The 21,151-nt window shown below is 41.4% G+C and overlaps 1 protein-coding gene across 2 annotated transcripts; it reads left to right on the top strand.

The window, feature by feature from the left end:
* The first annotated feature begins 17,315 nt into the window (after positions 1 to 17,315).
* Positions 17,316 to 20,390, top strand: CALHM6 (calcium homeostasis modulator family member 6). 2 transcript variants are annotated; one of them, XM_074368930.1, is made up of 2 exons: positions 17,316 to 17,887; positions 19,894 to 20,390. In XM_074368930.1, the coding sequence occupies exons 1-2, from the start codon at positions 17,804 to 17,806 to the stop codon at positions 20,314 to 20,316; spliced, it is 507 nt and encodes a 168-aa protein (XP_074225031.1). In that variant the 5' UTR covers positions 17,316 to 17,803; the 3' UTR covers positions 20,317 to 20,390. The 2 variants fall into 2 exon arrangements, with proteins under 2 accessions (XP_074225031.1, XP_045380515.2); XM_045524559.2 differs by lacking the exon at positions 17,316 to 17,887 and adding an exon at positions 17,912 to 19,193.
* The last annotated feature ends 761 nt before the right edge of the window (positions 20,391 to 21,151 follow it).

The following is a 21,151-nucleotide window of genomic DNA, read 5'->3' as shown; positions in this document are numbered from 1 at the left end:
AGGAAGCTGGATTTTATTCTGCAGTGAGGGCTTCTCAACTTTTTTATGCTTCAGCCTAAGTGAGGGATACAACAGATGCCCACTACGAGCCAGCATGGCAGCAACTTTCAACAGGGTGAAAGGACTCAGGTGAGGAGAGATGATGTTGCACATCCGTGTGTGTGTGTGTGTGTGTGTGTGTGTGTGTGTGTGTGTGTGTGTGTGTGAGGTTTTAAAAAATCCTTGAGGTGGTGCTGATATGCGCCTATTTTCCAAATATTTGCTCTAGGGGAGGGTTTCCCTCTGGTCGGAAATCACCACAAGCAATGGGGAGCCATGGCAGGATTTTCTTTTTAAATAATCAGACCTGCATTTTAAAAAGACAATTTTATTATTTTTTTATTGGGACATAACTCCATTGTTAGTCGAGAAAGAGCTTTACTGTTTTTTTAAAATAAGAGTATGCATGGGGAATGTATGGGGGCAGGTTAGAGGGAAAACAGACCTAACTGACTAGTGATTGCATTCAGGAGTTGAGGTCATGACTTTTTTTTAGGTGATTGAAAGAAAATGTTGTATTGCTTTTATAGTGCAAAATTCAACTTATTTTTTTAAAAGTACAAATTTTTGACAATTAGGAAGTAAGTTTAATAGAAATCATGATTGCTGCTCAGGGGAAATGTTTTTGGTATTATTGTGAAGACGGTTTTTAAAGTTTTATTTTTTATTGAAATATAGTTGATTTACAGTGTTAGTTTTGGGTATACAGCAAAGCAATTCAGTTATATATGTATAGTTTTCAGATTCTTCTTCATTGTATCTTATAAGAAACTGAATATAGTTCCCTGTGCTATACAATAGGTCCTTGTTGTTTATCTATTTTATATATAGTAATCTGTGTCTATTGATCCCAAACTCCTAGTTCATCCCTCCCCTCTCCCCCTCTTCCCCTTTGGTAGCTATAGTTTGTTTTCTGTGTCTGTGAGTCTATTTCTGGTTTGTAAATAAAATTTGGATCTTTCAAGTGATATCATATATTTATAGAAAGAAAACTTTAGCTTCAATGTAGAGGATGCCCCCAATGGGGAGAGATGATGAGGCTAGGTAGGAGATAATCAGCTCCCTTGACTAAGTCTAGAGAGGGGATATTTAAGGCAGAGCCCAGAGGCAAAACATGTGACCAAGGGCAGGTACATTTTGTGGGAGTGTTGCCGGTGGATGTGTTGCCAGTGTTCCAGGTTCTTGTCCAGTCCCAGGAAGAATTCAGAGATAAGACATAGTGGTTAAAAAAAGTAAAGTGAAGATTTATTAAAGGATGGATAGTACGCTTTCAAGGGGAGAGCGGGCAGGCTCAGGTGAGTGGCTGCCCTGTGTTTCTCTGGCAAGTTAGTTACATATGGTGTAAAAATGAATGGGCGGAATAGTCATTGAGGAGGGAAGGGCTTGGGGTCGTATTTCCTGATTATCATCCCAACTCCACCTTCCCAAAGGGAAGAGGGATTTTTGTCCTTATTTAGTCTGGATTGGAAGTGTCATGGAGTCAGTGCATGATTGGAACTTGTGATCTGCAAGGCTAATTTTACTGAAATGAGGGCATAATGAGCAAAAGGTTACATTTGGACCCTGGAAATTCCTGCATTTTCTCACCTTTCTTTGTTGGTCTCCAGGCCACTCATCACCCCCAAAGGTATGGCCCCTTATCAGCCCAAAGGTTCCTGCTTTTCTTTCTCTGCCCAGGGACCCCAGGTGCTTACATGATGTGTGGTTTCCTGCATTTGGCTTGTGCCCCTCCTTTCTGCCCAATTCCTGCCATCTGGTCTGTGTCCCTCTTTCTCTGCTCATATCTAGCTATCTGCCTGCTCTAACATTAGCATTGGTCAAAGCATTGGTCAAAGATTGTCTGAATCACAGTCCCCTCAGGATGTATGTGTCTCGGAGTCCCGTTGACTTTAGAAGAGCAGATTACCTGCCTTGGCTCTGCCCCAATCACCTGACTGTCCCTTAATAAACTTAGAAAACTGTCCAAATCTTCCTGTCATTTCTATTTCCTTCCTGCCTCTTTCAGGGACTTCCCCCAGACTGGAGTAGGTGAAGTGTAGGGTGTGTCATGGAGAGTGGGAAACAAGACTGGGAAGGGAGACAGGGAGGCTGAGAAGAAGGTCCTTTCTAACCCCTTCCTTTAATTTTTTAAAATAGAGCCAATTGTATGAGCATTTTTGATTAATCCAGGCAGTTGGAATACCTTCTAAATGGGAAAAGTAAAAGTGCTTCTGCATGTCTCACTGGGAAGTCTGTGTCACAGAAGAATCATATAATTTTAGTGCTAAGTCCCAAAGGGAACACCAGCGATGTGGGATGGGTCTTTGAGGCTTTGGTTTAAGGTAGAATTTCTTAAGGCAAGAGCTTCTAAAAACAATTCAGTCATCCCAGCACTTTCCAAATTAAACAATGAAAAGTGATTTTAATATATATTTAGGAGTTATTTTCTGAACACAAATTTTTTTGGTGGTTTAGGCACCTTCTTTTTCTTTCAAAGAAATAGTAATAACAGGGTACTGGAAATACCTTTCTGTGTGAGGGGAACATCTTGTCAGTTTTCCCTACTTTCCACTTTTTCTACTTTTCAGCATTTGTTATTTATTGCTTTTTAATTTTGTCCAGGATAAGAGATAACTGGTAAAATAAGAGAAATTCTCCTTTCTTTTTTCTCTCTTTATTGCCTTCCTGTGCAGATACTCTTAATTTTTTAGCTCCTTCACTCTACTTTCTAAGGAATCTGTTTTACTGACAGAAGGATGCGTCCATGCCATTTATTAGAGTTCTGAGGAGATTTCTTTAAGCACTGTGTATATTTTTAAAGCTCTGTTCATTTTTTTGGACCTTTTAAAAGCATTTTATTATTTAAAAATTGTTTTTATTGATGTATGGTTGATTTACAATGTTGTGTTAGTTTCTGGTGTACAGCATAGTGATTCAGTTATACATATATATTTCATATTCTCTTTCATAATAGGTTATTGCAAGATACTGAATATAGTTCCCTGTGCTAAGAACAGTAGGACCTTGCTGTTTATCTATTCTGTACGTAGTAGTTTGTATCTGCTAATCTCAAACTCCCAATTTATCCCTCCCACCCCTTTTTCCCCCTGGTAACCATGTTTGTTTTCTATGTCTGTGAGTCTCTTTCTGTTTTGTAAAGAAGTTCATTTTGTGTCACTTTTTCAGATTCCACATATAAGTGATATATGATTTTTGTCTTTCCCTGTCTGACTCACTTCACTTAGTATGATAATCTCTAAATCCATCCATGTTGCTGCAAATGGCATTATTTCATTCCTTTTTATGACTAAGAAGTGTTCCACTGTATACATATCCACATCGTCTTTATCCAATCATCTGTCACTGGACATTTAGGTAGCTTCCATATCTTAGCTATTTAAATAGTGCTGCTATGAACATTGGGGTCCATGTATCTTTTTGAATTAGAGTTTTCTCTCAATATATGCCCAAGAGTGGGATTGCTAGATATGGTAATTCTATTTTTAGTTTTTTAAGGAATCTCCGTACTGTTCCTCATGGTGGCTGCACCAATTTACATTCCCACCAACAATGTAGGAGTGTTCCTTTTTCTCCACACCCTTCCAGTATTTATTATTTGTAGACTTTTTGATGATGGCCATTCTAACTGGTGTAAGGTGATCCCTTGTTGTAGTTTTGATTTGCATTTCTCAAATAATTGTGATGTTGAGCATCTTTTCATGTGCCTGTTGGCCATTTGGATGTCTTTTTTGGAGAAATGTCTGTTTAGGTCTTCTGCCCATTTTTTGATTGCGTTTTTTTAGATTTTTTGATATTGAGGAAAGCTCTGTTCTTAATACAAAAAAAGGATTGAAGAGAGGAAAATATGATTACTTTGAAAGATAAATTCACAGAACTTTTTATCAAAGTTGAATATAAATTGCAATAACAATTTAAAACATTGCTATTACTGAATACTGCCCTTGGGTAGCTCACACTTAGGACATATAAAGAGATTATAAAAGCTGCTACTCCATCTGTCTTCCCCACTAGACTACATTCCTTGAGGGCAGGGATTGTGTCTCTTGCTCATTGTAAATTCATGATTCTTACACAGTACCTGGCACATACATGGTATTCAAAAAACACATGATGAAACTGACTGGCTGAACACATGAGTGGAGCACACAGAAGACTCTGGCCTCAAAAGATCTTAAGATATAGAGCTCCAGCTCTCACAATAAGCTGACATCACTAACCTCCCACACACTAGATCCTGGAGCTGTTTCAACATTGTCACCTCTGGGCTATATGGTGGCCCTAAAATGGAATGTCCAGGACAAAGTACATGAGAAAGACAGATGTTAAGATACACATGCAGCTGCTATATGGCTGTTATACATGTGGTGGGCCCAAGTGGGATAGAAAGCCTGGATGCCAAAGCACAACTTAAAATAACACTCCATTTGCGTGGGATGTTGTAAACCACCAGTAATCAACAGACTGTTGCTAAGGTTCAGCAATTGCCATGAGAATGCCTTTTAAGTGCACGACACTGGGTAATCCAGCAAACGAGGCCACGCCAGCACAGCTGACTTCCTAGAGAACAGAAGACAATGTGATGTGGGCACAGGGGATGTGGGCGGCCAGTGTGGCTGGGAGGATTGGTTATTCAGCTGGCTTTACGGCCACACCTATACATGTGGAGAGTCACACCATGGCACCTTGGAGCACACCAGACTTCCTGAGAAAGACTCTGTGAAGGGAGTATCTCATGTAAGTTAGCGCATGTTTTCTCCATTTCTAAATAGAGTTTCTGTGTTGCCTAGTGGATATTTTGAGCCTCATGGATGATGAGAGGACCTCTGTGAATCCACTGCTGAGGAGAGATCATTTCTTCGTTAAAAAAATAATTTAGATGCCAGAGGAAGAAGGAGGCAATGAAAGAGTATTTGATAATTCTGTAAAATAAATTTTGTTTTGTAAATAAGATAGAGCCCATACCAGGCTTATTTTATAAAATGTGCTAGGATTCATGAAAACATTGCCCAGGCCATGTTTATACCACTGTCATGTTAAAGCATACTGGAGAGCAATGGTGATAATAGCCATCTTACTGAAGCCTGTGGAGTTCAAGAACTCTGCACACATCTGCACACCGGTTCTGTAAGGATGTAAGGAAGATAATAGCTATAGTCCCATATTATAAATTAGGAAGCTAGGCCCAGAGAGGTTAAGAAATGTGACCAGAGACACACAGCCAGCAATTATTATGGGCTAGTGCTTCAAGCTCAAAATAAAACAATGTTTTAATATTTGCCTTTATTTATTGGAATGTTCAAAATGCCACATTATAATAATTTAGTTATGAACATAGTTACAACAGAACAGTTAGTCTCACCAAAATTTTTTACCTTTAATCTTGTGCAGCTGAAAAGAGCAAGCACTTTTTTTTTTTTTTTTGGGTTAAAAATAAAGTAGACTAAAGGACATCCCCATAGTTTAGAAATTAATACAACTCTGTCATAGTTTCGGATCCTGCAGGACAGCTTACAGAGAGTATAAGATAGACCATCAGTGCAAAATCAGACGTCTGCTTTTTGTTTCTAGTCTCATCTTGAGGTATTTCGATTCTTTCAAAGTAGAAGAGCTTCATAAATATAAAAATAAATTATTTATTAATTTCTCTATATCCTTCTTTAATTTAGTATTGTTTTCTGGACTTTGCCCTTTAGTCATAGATGTCTGTGGTTTTGAAATGAGTGAAGTCATTGTAAAACTAGTATAATGCTTTCAATTGGCCAGCTAATACTTTATATAAAATAAGCCCACTTTATCCCCCTCTCCTAAAGAAGACAAACATTTGGCTGAAATAATTACTAACAGGTGTGAAGATATAGAAGAGGCTAAAAAATATTTTACAATCAGTACATCTTTCAGACATCCAGTTGTTTGTCACTCACATTGATTTTTAAACTGCAGCATTATATAGAAGAAAGAAATGGAACTTTTTGTTTTGTCTTCTGTTTTGGAAGATTCTAAAATTTCTTCGTTTTTCGCTTTTGATTGAATTTTGCCACTTCTTCGTTGAGTGTTTATCTTTTTGGAGACCATACCTGTTCCTTTCTTTAATAAGATAGAATTGGAAAGAGAATATGAAAACGAATATATGTATATATATATGCCTGACTGGGACATTATGCTGTACATCAGAAATCGATACATTGTAACTGACTATACTTCAATAATTAAAAAAAAAGTATACCTCAATTAAAAAAATAAGCTAGAATTGTGTATAATAGAATGTTAGAGTTGAAAGGGCCCTAAAGATGACCTAGTCTCATTTTACAGTTGAGAAAACACCTTGTCTGGCGTTTCTTCACATTAGTGCAGGTGAGGGCATTGCCTAAATCACCATTGTCTGCTTTTCCACTGCTAGTTGGACCAACCCTAGGTTGGGAAATAAACAAGTTTATGATGCCATCAATCTGGCTGTTGGACTGTTCTTCCTGAAAACAGTTTCAAGTAAGTTAATGGACTTCAACGTTTGGATTATATTAATTTATCTCATTGAATAAAGATAGCTGAAAATTTGCTTACTAAATACCTGATTCTTGGTTAGATGAACAAGTCAAGTGTTAAGGCCCATAGAGCACAATAGCCTAGTATGTGGTGAATTAGCGCCCTCTAGCACATGTCTGCGTCACCAACATAAAGTGTAACTGAAGCTAAAATGTTCTAAATACTGTGCTGGGTTCCTTAAACTATCTCACTTTAATTTTCAACACAAAAATTGTATAACATAGGTTGAGACAGCTCTGTAGGGAGATAAAGCTAATAGGCAGTGTAATGAGGGCTACTCCAGGTCTGAGAGGAGAGTTGTGGACAAGGGAATGACTGATTTTACTGAAGGATGCAGTGATGAATAAGAGGAGGTCCTGGAATTCTGGGAGCTCCCAGTTTGGTGGGAGAGACAGGGCACTGGAAAGGAATGCTGTAATAGATTCATTAAGAATGACTGTGGTGCATTTGGGGAGCAAAGAAACAGAACCACTAACTCATAGGGATTTTGAAGATGCCTACAATGAAGAGATGACATCAGACTAAGAATGAAAGGAGAAGAGTAGTTTGCCAGGGGAAGAGCAGGAAAATGTCATTCAAGGCAGCAGTAAGAGTGAGTGAGAAGGCAGAGAGTTGAAGAAATCATGATATGTTAAGTACAGGAATGTTGGGGGTCACTGTTGTTGGAAACTGAGGAGCATGGGATGGAGTGGGGCAGAGATGGCTGGAGCAAGACTGGGAAGAGCTTCTGTGCCAACACAAGGAGTATGAAACTTGTCCTGTTGACACTGGGGTTTTCAACTGGAAAATAATGCAATTGATTTCTTTCTTTTCCAGCCTTACAAGTTGAGAAATAGAACCTGTAGTCAGAAGACTACTGACACAAACATCCCTTATAAAGCAAGCCCTTCTGTAACCCTCACGCTGGTATAGAAATATAACACTGTGAACCCTCTATCCCACCTCCCCACCCTAGTCATAATCCTATTCAAGCCCCAAAGATAATAACCACTTTCCTTGTGATTCCTAAGCACTTCTTTTTCTCTATAGTTTTGTCATTTATGTATACATCCTCAAAGTAATGTTTAGTTTTGTCAGTTTCTGAATTTTTTTATGAAGGGAGTCATACTGAATATATTCTTTGTGTTTGATTCCTTTTGCTCCACATTATGTTTTTAAGGTTCATCCTTGTCGTTGACTGTTGCTATGGCAGTATTTATTTACATTGCTGTATAGCATTCTCTTCCTTGAATACATCACAGTTTATTTTGTCTACTGTTGTTGCATATTTGCTCTTTGATTATTATTATTTTTTTTTTTTACCAGTTTTTGCCTAATACAAACAATACTGCTATGAGGTGTTTTACCCTGTTCACATGTGCAGGACAGTTTCTAGGGTATATTCAGATTCCTTTTCCAGGAAGTTGACTCTGACAGGGCTCTGTGGAATAAACTAGAGTGGGATGAGGTGATAAGGGACTGTCTACTTTCAGTGAGGGTGGAGAGGTCCAGTCTAAGGGACAGTCCTCAGGGAGAACTGAAGTGCACAGGCAATGGAGTGGCACTGAGTCTTCTAGGTTGAAAGTCTGATACCCTTAACTGATAGTAAAATTCTGGAGGAGAAATAAGTTCTAGGGGAAAGTGAGTTCTGTTTTGGGTCTGAGGTGACTGCTGGGCACATAAGTGGAGATATCCACTGGACAATCACAAATGCCTGTCTAGAACTTAGGAAAAGGAGGGGTGGGAGATGAGATTTCAAAATAGTTGGAAATGGTTTGGAAATACAGTTGGTTGTCAAAGCCAAGGAAAAGGAGAATAATAAGGGTAATTGACAACACCTTTTGAGCATTTACTGTGTGCCAGGCAATGTTCTAAGAGTGTTACATGTATCAACTCACTTAATCTACACAACAACCCAATCAGGCAGGTAATATTATTATTTTCATTTTACAGATGAGAGAACTGAGGCACCAAGAGGTCATTTGACTTGCCCAAGGTCACCATCTAGTCAGTGGTGGAACCAAGGAGATTATTCAGGAAGTTTATGTGGAAAAGATGGAACTTTACTGAGCACCAATATTAATGGTTGGGAGGTGGAGGAACCTGGAAAGGAGACTCAGATGAACTCATAGAGTTAGGAAGAGAGCCAGAAGTGTGTAATTAATAGTCCAACTAAACTCAGTAAGGGAAATGCTGCAGGTGCCTGGCACTACTTGGGGCGGGGGGTCAGGTAGAGGCCGAAGGAGAGTCACAAATAGTCAAGCTCTGACTCTAGGTGTCAACAAGATCTATTCAGTCTTGGTCCATTGCTTCCAAGAAAGGAAGTGAAACCTCTTTCCGGGATCTAATAGTAAAATATAGGAAAATAGTTCTTTCTCTTTGGTTGCTGTCAACAGCTGAACCACAAAGAAGAATCCCTGCTCTCCGCCATTCACTTGTGTGTGGGTATGGGAAGATGGCAGAGAAAGGGGACGGTAGTGGGGAAGTCGAGCATGACACACCAGACAACTCTGCTGAGTAACCAGGCTGATCTGGGTGGGAAGGAGGACAGGAGGAACCCATGGGCAAGTCTGCTCTGCCAAGGCCTCCAGCTCTACCATCCCCCGCTGTGGCTTGGAGACTCTGATGACAGTGGGTGGGAGTGGGTGTCCAGCTGGCTCTGCAGCTGTACCTAGGACCTGCCCGATGGCCTTGTCATCTCCCTAGTGTTTCCCTATTCCTGTCTGGATAGACTTACCTACTGTTTGTCACAAAGCTGGCAATTCAAGATGCTTTATGTTATTCTGAGCTGGATAGCATGTGCAAAAGGGCTCAAGTCCTGAGCTAAATAAAGCAGCCACAGTGCTGAGTCTGAAGTAAGAGTAGAGAACATCCAAGTCTGCTTCTCATTCATTCATTCACTCATTTTCCCCACAAATAGCTATTGAACACCTATAGTGTCCTAAGTACTATGCTAAGACCTGTGTAACAAAAAAGGGATTAAATCAAGCATGATCCTTGCTCTCATGAAATGGGTAATCTAGTTGCAGAGATGAAAAACATAGTAAGGAGGAAATAAAAGATTATAAAACTGTTATCTGTAATAAGGAAACAAATATGACATCAAGGGATGGATGGGGAGATTTAGAAAGTCTGGTAATAGAAGACGTGGTAGAGACTCCTCGGGCTCAACCACGTCCAGTTCTCTTTGCCTCTAGAGCATGGGAGAGGACCATATTTCCCCTTCCCCTTGCAGTTAGGTGGAGCCTTATGACTAGTTCTGACCAGACACTGGAACCTCAACAGGGCACTTTCATAATAAAAATCATCTCTCATCGCCCCTACTACTTACCCCATTTCTCCACCATCTTTCCATTTCTACACATAACTGACTTCCTTAAGGGAGGGATTTTCTTTGTACTTTAGCTGTAGGCAGAAACCAAAGGTAAATAATTATTTTTCTGTATTTTATTATTAGATTCTTAAAGAAGTTTCACTTCCTTTCTTAAAATACATTAGCAGTCCAGTGGTAGACAGCATGGAAACTGATTATGGAAGCTAGAGAGATGGCAATTTTTCTTATGTGGTTGTTGATAAAACTGACTTCTGCACTGACTTGGAAAGAAGATTATGTAGCTAAAAAAAAAAATGTCACTCTAAGGGGAAAAAATTGGAAAACAATAATTTTAGTGTGTGTTGGTTGCTACTGGCTATGTTTGGCAAGGCTTTATAAGCTCAAAATGGAACTGGTTGATTTGTGAGTAGAGATGAACATACAGATAATTCAGAAAATTGGGGCTTGCAAAATTGGAAAACCTGACAGGTTTTAGACTCCAAACACTAAGACAGAAATTGAGGAAGCCCTGAAAGACAAAGTCCATTAAAATAAGCCCACAGAGAGGCCAAATTAAAAGTAAGAGTCTCCACACCTATTGATAACATAGATACAATTAAGATATTCAGTTGGATAAAAAGCTAGGACAAAGGTCAAAACATGACTTTTCTACAGAAAACCATAGTCTCATGTTTACTCAGGGTACCTGTAATGGCAAGAGAGAGACAGATGTGTCTGTATCTGTATCTCTGTATACAGAGAGAGACTGAAGCAAGAAAGCAAAACAATATAGTAGACCAGAGAACCATGTTTTGACAACAACTGTGAGTGTAGGTATTGGCAAATACAGTTTACTGAAATAAAAAAGACAAGAAGCTTATGAAATCCTGGGAGAGATTTTTCTGTCAAAGGAATCACAACCCCACCTGGACTTCCGGTCTCCAACACTGTACAAGCGGCACACGGACTAAGAAGATTGCTCAGCCCCCAAGAAGGGCAAATGCCCACTAAGTATGTGGCCAAGGAAGGTAACAGAAGACCTTCCAGAGGGTGCAATCATGAGAATTAGAGAGCATTTCTAGTCCCCGTGACAGGGGCCTCTATGGTGTTTACCCAGGAGAAAATTTCAGAATTGTAACAGGTCAGTTGGGGCCCACTCTTTGCTCCCATTTCTCCCATTATCAGGATGTAGTGTGTCCTGTGGTTGTCCTGGCCCTGTTCCTCCCCTGGGCATTGCCTGTGTGGAGCAGGTTCACCCATCACGGTTAGTCCTAGTCTGAAGACGAAGAGGGGCCCCATGTGGATCTGATGTAGAGATGACCACATGCTCCCCAGGGATTCTGGACTGTGAGCTCCATGCCATGACTGGTTCAGACTTTTGGTTTGTTTCTTTGGGGAAGAAAGTTAGTGAGTTCTGGTGGGGGAAGAAGAGTGAAACAGAAGAGTGGCCCGTGAATAGTGAGCATGCCTTTCCTTCTGACAAATGAGAAGATTATATGCCCTTGTGCCCTTGTGATAAGGTGGACCACAAGCCTGTGCTGAAGCATTTAATGGCTGCTGGGAGACACCCCTCCCCACCCCCAGCACTCTTCCTGCTCTGACCATCATGGAGGAGGCCTTGGGTTGAGACGAGGTGCTATGTATTCAGAATAAGTGCATGAAAGACAGGTGCCCTGGAGCATATATTTTGGAAATGAGAAATACATGTACTATAGTAAGCAACCAAGATTTGGGGGTTATTGTGAAGACAACATAGCTAACTTAATGCAGAAGGCCTTTCTGAGGATGTGATGTTTCAGCTGAATCTTAATGGATGGGAAGGAACTAACAGAGCTATCCCAGGCAGAGGAAGGTTTGAGTGTAAAGATTTTTGAGGCGTGAAAGAGCTCATTATATCTGAGGAGTTAAAACAAAATTAGTATGGCAAGAGTGTAGTGAATGAATGAGCAAACAGGCTGGCATGAGGACAGTGAAGAGGACAACAGAACATCCTAGAGGCTGGCTGGATCTAATGACGCTGCTAAAACTGGATGTCTTCCTCTGCTCCGACTGCGTAACAAAATACCGCTGATTGGGTGGTTTATAAAAAACAGAACTTCATCGCTCACAGTTGTAGAGTCTGGGAAGTCTGAGATCAGGGCGCCACCAGCATGCTCACTTGGTGAGGGCTCTCTTCCTGGTTCACAGCTAGTGCCTTCTCCATGTTCTCTCATGGTGGAAGCGGTTAGGAATCTCTTTAGGGTCTCTTTTATTAGGCACTCATTCCATTCATGAAGGCTCCATCTTCGCCACGTAAGCACCTCCCAAAGGCGCCCCTACTAGCAGCATCAATTTTAGGGATTAGGATTTCAACAAATGAATTTGGGGTGGGGTGGGTTGGGGTGGGGGGAACACGTTCAGATCATAGCGCTGTCTATAATAAACAGGAAGAAAGAACTGGAAATGCCTTGGGGACGGGGGTTTATATAATTAACCAAACATTGACAAAGACACAAATACTGCCTAAGGGAAAGCACGTAGAGACAGACACCATGACCTATTTGTTTGTCGTCCATGGACGAGCACTTGCTGAAGAGCGGAGAGTTACATCCCGAAGGGGCGGAGCACGCAGCTCGCAGAGCTGGAGCGAGGGCATGTGGGCGCCCGGGATGGCCAGGCTCCATCGAGAAGACAGTCGTGTCCTTCCAGCTTGGTTGTCCGTAGCCGTGAAGATAACTTGTCAGTGTGTATAGATCAGAAGTCATTTCAGTTCAGTATAAACCTCCAAAGTGCTTTTTATAAATGACATGTATTGTTTTCTTTATAATTTTACAAGCAATTCAAGTTTATTGCAGACAACTAGAAATACATAAAAGCATAAAGTAAAAGTTAATAAGCACCCATAATCCTCACCCCACAGAGATAGCATCAGTAGCCTTTCGATGCACTTCCTCCCAGTGTCCACATTTTTTTTAACTGAAGTATAATTGACCAAAGTTCTTTCTAATGTCTGCCAGAACTCTCTCCTTCCATGAAAAGAGAATAATAAAACTTTAAAGGTATTTCCTTTCCTCCTTAAAAAAAAATTGTTCTTGCACCTTTTTTAGACCAGGAAAGGGATAGTGGGATGCCTGGAATTCTGTCTGATAGGAACCACTCACTTCCCTTTCCCAAACTCTCTGTTGCTCATGGTCAGGAGCAGTTCTCAGCCAGCATTAAACAATTATCTTAACTCACCAACACACTATAGTTTTTCCAGATTTTCCCCTACTTGACTAAAACTCAGGAAAAACCTGTCTGGCTCAACACTTAAGAGAGAAGATGGTGGTTTCTAAACTGCTGGAGGCTGAGCTCACGGCTGTCCTCCCCAGGGGCTGCACAAGTCAGCTGCACACCCACCTCCTTTCCACTGCACCCACCTTCCCCTCCGCCTTGTTTCTATCCCAATAGTGGGCATGCAGAAGATTCCACAGAGCACAGTTGGAGCCTTGTCTGAACGAGGAAGATGGCTCTTTCCATCGTGTATCCCCCCAAGGCTTGGACAGACGCCACCCAATGGAAAAGACAGAAATCTGGTCTTTTCCTCTCATTCTCCTACTGAGTTTTGACACTTTTCAGTTCTCAAACACTCAGTTCTTTATCTTCCTCATTCTTCAAACACAGTCAGTTTCTCACTAGGATTTATTACTTTTGGCAACAAGAGGTGAGTTATTAGAGTTCCAGGTTCAGGGAACAGCCCTTGATACAAGCCCTGAGTGCAAAGAAAGATGGAGAAAGAAGAGACTGAAAAAGCATCTTTCCACACTTGATCCTTAGACCTTCTCAGTACATCAAGACATTTTATATTAGTATTTTTAATTGTAGAAATAGCACATGCATGTTAAAAAATATCAAATACTAAAGAAAGATATTCAAAAAGTTTCTCTCTCTACATCAATTCCCAGCTCTCTCTCCTCCACTTTCCAGGGGTAAATACTTGACACTATTTTTGAATTTTGCAGAATATTGTATGCAACTGCAAGAGACATATCTTTTTAAAATTTTTCTTTCTTTCTTTTTTTTTGCACAAATGGATTGTATGGCACACAGTGTTTTTGCTTGCCTTTCTCGATTACCATGTCAACTCTGTCTTTTCAGCATACCAGCACAGATCGACCTCAATCTTGTGGATCTGCTTTATATTCTATTACATAGATGCACCATAATTTACACAAATAGTTCTCTACAACATTTCCTTGATTGTGATTGTTTTAAATATGCAGCATATTTCAGGTGATTTATTCTTTTTGGGAAGATCAGTTTAAGTTCTCCCTTGAGATGACTTAAATTTTTGACATTTTGCAATCGTGACGTTTATAATTTGAAGAAACCCAAATTTTCTCCTATTAAGTCATTTTCTTTATCCTAATCCTTTAATTTTATTTGTTCTTCATTATTATTATCTTTGGAAATCCAAATCTTTGATCATATTTCATAAACTAGCAAGCCAAATTCGAGTTCAGGGGAACTGGGCTTGTGACGAAGCAAAGTATAAATGGCCTTTGACAGTGAAGTTCTAGCCCATGGTAAAGTCACCTCTAAAATAATTATCTGAGTCGATGGGAAAATACAATTTAATTTACCAAGAATCCTAGCAGATGTACGTTTTAAGAGCCATGGAAGGAAAACTGGGAACTTTAATAGCCTTTTATGGTATCAGATGATGCTGTTGGTGGTGACAACAAAGAGTGACTACGTCTAGGTTCTCAGAGGTAATCATCTGCTGTAAGAAAAAAAAATTGGATGGTATGTAATCAGGGAATTAAAATTTTCTGATAGGTTAGGAAATTTATGCTAAGAAAAAAGGAAAATGATATATAAAAAGGTTATCTGAAATGTCATGGGATTGTCACTCCTGTTGCTCAGGAAAAGGTCTGATCTTTCCCTCCTTCTGCTTTGTACTTCTAGAGGAAGAACTTCTATAAACATTCAAAAATCTTAAGATAATAACAGGTTTCAGGTTTTCAAATACATTACTTAATGTAAACAATATATCCACAAATTATAACATGCAGAAAGATACTCTCTAAGCTTAAGAATGTCAGACTTTCTAAATTGATTTCTTATTTTGGCATCTAAAGTTGTGTCTTGCACATGCAGATACTTAAAAGGTATATGAACCTTAATTTGATTTTACTCTCGTGGGTCTTGGGGCCAGGACTGACAGTTTGCTGGAATCAAGCAGGCCATCTCATTGGTCTGAGTTCTCCTGAGAGCTAGAGAGAATATTGTTTGAGAACTAGCTCACTTGAAGATGACCACAAGGAACTTTCAGGTTCACAGTGTGAATGTGCATTTCCTCTCAAGAGTTTCTCTTGCTTTCTTTTCTGAAAAATGTTTTGTGGTTTCTGGTACCCATTTCAGACACTGAAAATGATAGTGCAGAGAAAATAAATACTATAGTTTAAACAAATAAAATAAAAACCCATAACCATTGGTTTTTTCCATGGTGTTTAATATGAGAATCTCTCACCCATTTCTTAAAAGCAAAAGTAAATCTGTGTTAAATTATAGGTTTTCAAAAGCGTAAAGTTCTTTCAAATATTATTTAGTGCACTGTCCGAGAAAATTCTTGAATCCTCTTGAGTTACTACAATACTCTATTTCCACTGAACTTCTGGGCAATGTCCTCTCAGAACAGGGCCAAGTGTAAAGGGTTGGAGACTCTTCAATAGACCCAGAACTAGAACCACCCATTGCTCCAGAGATGGTGAGGCTGGATGTCAGGGTACTAGACTCAAATGCAGTTGCTGGGAGGAAATGCAGGCTGGCAGGCAGCAGCTGGACTCTAACAGTTACGGAAACCTCTAATAAGTACAGAGTGATCATCGGTATCTGGGAGCTCTGTGACGGGAGGAGCACAGTGGTAGCCACCCCAAGAGGTGCTGGTTGGAGACACAAGCTGACAGGGTAATGGGCGAGGATGCAGCTCAGTCAGCAATGAGTTTCAGGGGCAGGGCTGTAAACTGCGTACTCTGATCTGTGAAGCCCCTAAACCTGACCTGCCACCCGCAGCTCTGCCCTCGCGACGCACCACCTTCCTCCTTCCCCTCAATGCTCCTATCGCTCTGGCTGTCTTTCGAACCACAGAATACCAAGCTTCTTTACACCCAGAGCCTTTGTCATTGCAGTTTCTGCTTAAATGTCCTCTCCTCACAAAAGCTTTCTTAGGACAGTCTGTTCCATATGATTTCATTTTTATTATCTGCATAACCTTGAGGACTTTCCCCTTCATTACCCATATCCTCTCCACTAGAACAGAAGCTCAGTGAAGGCAGGGTATCTGTTCGTCTTGTTCCTCGTTGTATCCAATAATACCAATTATAGGTACCTAGCATAGCCTGGGTTCTTATTAAACATTTAAACGAATGATTGAAAGAAAAATGAACTAATTAATAAATTGATTAACAAATGAATTACTCTAGTCGATATAGTAACTAAAACTAGTTGAAACCAAATCCTTGACAGGGGCTAGGAAGAAAATGAAGGCTGTCACCAGACGCAAAAGTCTTAATAAATGAAGGGAATGAAAACAGAGAGTGGGACTGAGGTGGCGAAGGAGGTCATGCTGAACAGCTTGAGCCTTGATGGAGAATAAACTGTTAGAAGTAGTGGGAAAAGCCCAGGTTTAGATGTAGCAATGGGAGAAAGCCAGCCCTCACTTATTGAGGAATGTGGAGAACGCATCAATCTCAATCAAGAGAATGGAAGGTACCTTTTAGTTAGGTTACAATTAAGGGAGATTTGGATAAAGCCATCTACATAAAGGTTTTGGATACAGTGGGATTTGTTCATGATGGTATGTGGAAAGTGTGCAAGTGGGGGCAACATCTCAGAGGAGTAAGATGGAGGTGAAGAAGAGTCCAGCAGTAAGAAGAGAGTCACCCAAGGGATAGGGAAGGAAGATTTTTTTGCAGGTGTAGGATTATAGAGATGGTAGTCACAGCAGAAGTGATTTGCCTAACATATGCAACTTTGATGCAAGTTTACAGGGTGGTACCTAGTCTAATATTAGAGAATAGGGCCTCCATTGTCCTGCATGACAAAAAGGACTGTGATCTGGGGACAGCTTCTCAACACTCACACAGTGAGAACAGCTGTTCATCACAATGTTATTGAAATTGTGGTTTTGTGCCAGGCACTGGTGGTGGGAGGTTAGAAGTCAGGTTGGACTGAAAAAAGAATAGTATGTTTCTTGCCCCTTTTCTAACAATTCACTTGGTTCTATAGGCTGCTTATTCTTCCCCGATAAACAAGGCAAGCCTAGTGGCTGGGCTCAAGTAGTGACCAGTTCACTGTGACCTGCTCACCCAGACTCCATATCCAGACACCCTCGTGAAAGTGAAAACGACAGCTACAGGCACACCAGTTCTCTTAAGGCAGGGCAGGATCACTGAGTCACTGAAAACAATCCTTGGTCTAAAATCGAGTATTCATTTGGATTCTTAAATTATGTACAATACAGTTATTTATTGTCTCTTTCCAAATCTGCAGTGTAAGAGGTGATCCCTCACACTGAGCATTCGTTAATAGGCACATCTTGTGTATAAAAGTGCTTTGCAGATAGATGCTACTTAATTTACTCGTCTCAACAGTCTTCAAAAGTGAGCACTACTACCCTGCTTTTACAAGTGTGGATGCTCAGTCTTAGAGGGGCTGACTTCTTAAACACACACACACACACACACACACACACACATACACATTAAAACATGCACAATGCACCTGACTTCAAAACCCACGTTCTTTCAAGTACACCTCACTTCACTCTAGAGCCACCCAGAGTAAGGCTCAGTTTCACAGAAGTGGTTAAGTTACAGTTTGTGTCAGGGGAAGGCTTCTTTTAGAAACTGAAAGTGGAGGAAACAACGTTTTAATTAGTTGTAGCTGCAGTTTGAATTTTTTTTGGTTCAGATGGTGTTTTTTGAACAACCATGTGCCCCTCTCCCCTGCCAATCAACTTGGTGGTCACTGAGTAAAAATTTGACACTATTACAGGTAAGGACGATGTTAGGACTTACCTGGAAAAAGAAAGAGAGAGGCAGAAAATATAATATACCCAGGCTAATGTCCTGTGGGAGATCAGACAGAGGACAGAATAGTGGTAGTTCTGTTCAGAAGGGGGACAGGAAAGGGACAGAACTTCATGGATGTACTAGAACTTGAGCACGGCTTTGTTGCGGTTTAGTTTATGAAAGAGAAACTGGAAATTTGTCCTGGAATCATATTTCCTGTAAATGATAAGGTTTTTTTTTGTTTGTTTGTTTTGTTTTTTGCTAATTGTTTGGTCCGACTGGGATTTGGGTTTAGGAGCCAGAGTGGCTGCAACAGATGAAAAGCTGGTGTTTTCTGCAGTTTGCCCTAGTGAGAAGTATTATTTCCATCTGATGATTGCACAGAGTCATTAAGGGCAAGGAAAGTCCCTGGGTTCCTTGTCAGCTGGGAGGAAACAAGATTACAGTGGAATGGGGCCTATCCTTTGTCTGAGTTCCTGAACTGAGGAATTAGGGGGCACCTGTGCATCTGCCTCCGAAAAGGGGGAGGGTCGGGCACTGGGGATGTCGATGGTATGTGTGCTCAGGTCTGCCACTGCTAGTTTGGTCGAAACAAGAAAGCGAAAGCTCACGAAGCCCGAAGAAGCCCTCCTTTTTCGTAAGCTGCTGCTTAGCAGAGCATGATAGACCTGACCCCAGACCCTGCAGATGATTCGAGGAGCCGGGCAGCGAAGAGGCAGAAGCATCCGGGCCTGTCCACGGCGCCTTGGGCTGGGAGACCCATGGAGAAGTTTCGGGCGGTGCTGGACCTCCACCTCAAGCATCACAGCACGCTGGGCTACTGCCTGGTGACCCTGCTGACGGCGGGCTGCGAGCGCATCTTCTCCACCGCGGTGTTCCAGTGCCCGTGCAGCGCTACCTGGAACCTGCCCTACGGCCTGGTCTTCCTGCTGGTGCCGGCGCTGGCGCTCTTCCTCCTGGGCTACGTGCTGAGCTCGCGCACCTGGCGCCTGCTGACCGGCTGCTGCGCGCCGGGCGCCCGCACGGCCTGCGGCGCGGGGCTCCGGGTCACCCTGGTGTGCGCGCAGCTCAGCGCGGCCGCCGCCGTCGCGCCGCTCACCTGGGTGTCGGTGGCGCTGCTCGGGGGCGCCTTCTACGAGTGCGCCGCCAGCGGAAGCCCGGTCCTGGCGCGGCGCCTGTGCCTCGGCCGCGACCCGGACTGCGCCGTCCAGCTGCCGCTGGTGCCCTGCCAGCAGGCCAAGGCGCCCGACGTGCAGGACCTGCGGAAGGAGCTCATTGCCCAGTCGCAGGTCGGCGCCCGCGCTGGATGCGGGTGGGGCGCGGAGGGGCGTCGGAGACGGACCGGCTTTGGCGAGGCAGACCGGGGAGGTCGGAATCCGTGCCCTTTCTCCCAACTGTGACACCCGAAAACAGACCAGACTGGCTGTTGGCTTCTAATGAGCCAATAGGGGAATGCTTAAATAAAACGATGAAAGAGAGGAAAGCACTCAGGTAGTGTCAGGCACCCACCCTGGGCCAGAGCCCTGCTAGGCCCTTTACCCCCTTTATTATTCTCTTACGTCTTTATAGCGAGTACACTGAGTTTAGGTCAAGCTATTTGTCCAGCCAGAATTGCTACAATAAAATGAGCCTTCCTGGCTCTAAAGCCATCACCCCACACTGCTTCTGGGCTTATAAAGCTCAGAAGTTCTTGGAAATGAATGCTTGTCTCATTTGATTTGCCGACATTCCACGTTTTGAGTTCTAGGGGAGCAACATGTAAGCTCCTCTTTGGGCCTTTGACGTGACTTGGAAAATGACTGTCTTGTCAACAAGCAGTTGTACTGAGGGGCTCGAGAGGTCACTGCCACTTCTTTGTCTTAAGGGATTGAGACCTAGAACTGTTGCTTGCTCATCATCGTAACTATGAGTAGTTCAAACTTTATCTGAGGATTTAAATTTTTCTTAAAAAACAGTGACTAAATTGCTATTTTGTCGTGTTTTCCTAAGGTGACGGGCTGGGTCCTGATAGCAGTGGTTATCGTCGTGCTCCTGATTTGTACCTCTGTCAGCCGATGCCTATCTCCAGTTAGTTTCCTGCAGCTGAAATTTTGGAAAATCTATGTGGAACAGGAGCAGGAGATCCTTAAAGCTCAAGCCACAGAGCATGCAACCGAATTGGCAAGAGAAAATATCAAATGTTTCTTTGAGTGCTCACATCCAAAGGAATACAACATTCCAAGCATTAAAGACTGGCAGCAAATTTCGTCACTGTATACTTTCAATCCCAAGGAACAGTACTATAGCACGCTGCACAAATATGTTAACAGAAAAGAGAAGACTCAGAGTATCGGATCTTCTGAAGGAGATGCAGTGGTTCCTGTTCTTGGCTTTGTAGATTCACCTGGTATAAAGAGCACTACTGACTTATGACCTTTTTAGCGAATAGGTAAAAAGTTATTTTGAATTATTGACTCATGAAAAAAATAAACATTGGTACTGTTTGACTCCTTTTTTTTTTTTGTCTTCCAAATTGTGGAATCATAGAATATTAAATCAAATCAAATCAAAATTTAGAACTTTACCTCTTTATTTTAGTATTTTAAAAAAGGAAGCTAGTTTAAGTGGTTCAGTCAAAGTGACAAACTGGAACTAGATCAGAAGTTTTACGTCCCTAGTCTAGGATCTTTTTCACTGAATAATAATGCTGCTTTCAAATAAAAGAATTTAGTAGCAAAAACAGCAAAAGAGCGATTAACTTCAGACCTTTCTCTTAGGTTATCTGATGTTAATTTCAAATTCACTTTCATGCAGTCGGCACGTCGTTTGGAACTTTAAAATACTGGCATTTTATGGCTGTGCTATGGTTACTAAACAAAAATACAAAAGTATCATCATGAAAAGGAAAGTAAATTTTTTTCTGAAATACAAAATTTGAGAAACTAGGCTAATTGCAGGCATAACTGTTGCTTTTAGTTTGTAGGATCAGAGGCAACATTTTAAAGCTGTATCTTATGGTAAATTTCAAATATGCACAAAAGTAGAGAGGATAGTGTTATAAACAGTACAATTTCAACAGAGAGAAGTCAGATGAACTCATACCACACAAATAAACAGAGAAATACAAATTGTGAGCTGATTTAGATTGGAGAGTAGGGGATTGGGGGTGTCTGTGAGAACTGAAATCTGTAGAGTGGGAGAAGAATGTTTCAATTTGCAGAACAGTAAGTGCAAAACTGAGGTGAGAAAGATCTTAGTATAGTTAGAA

Source organism: Camelus bactrianus, chromosome 8 (assembly GCF_048773025.1).
Source record: "Camelus bactrianus isolate YW-2024 breed Bactrian camel chromosome 8, ASM4877302v1, whole genome shotgun sequence".
Taxonomy (NCBI): domain Eukaryota; kingdom Metazoa; phylum Chordata; class Mammalia; order Artiodactyla; family Camelidae; genus Camelus; species Camelus bactrianus.
This window is presented reverse-complemented; position numbering and strand designations above follow the sequence as displayed.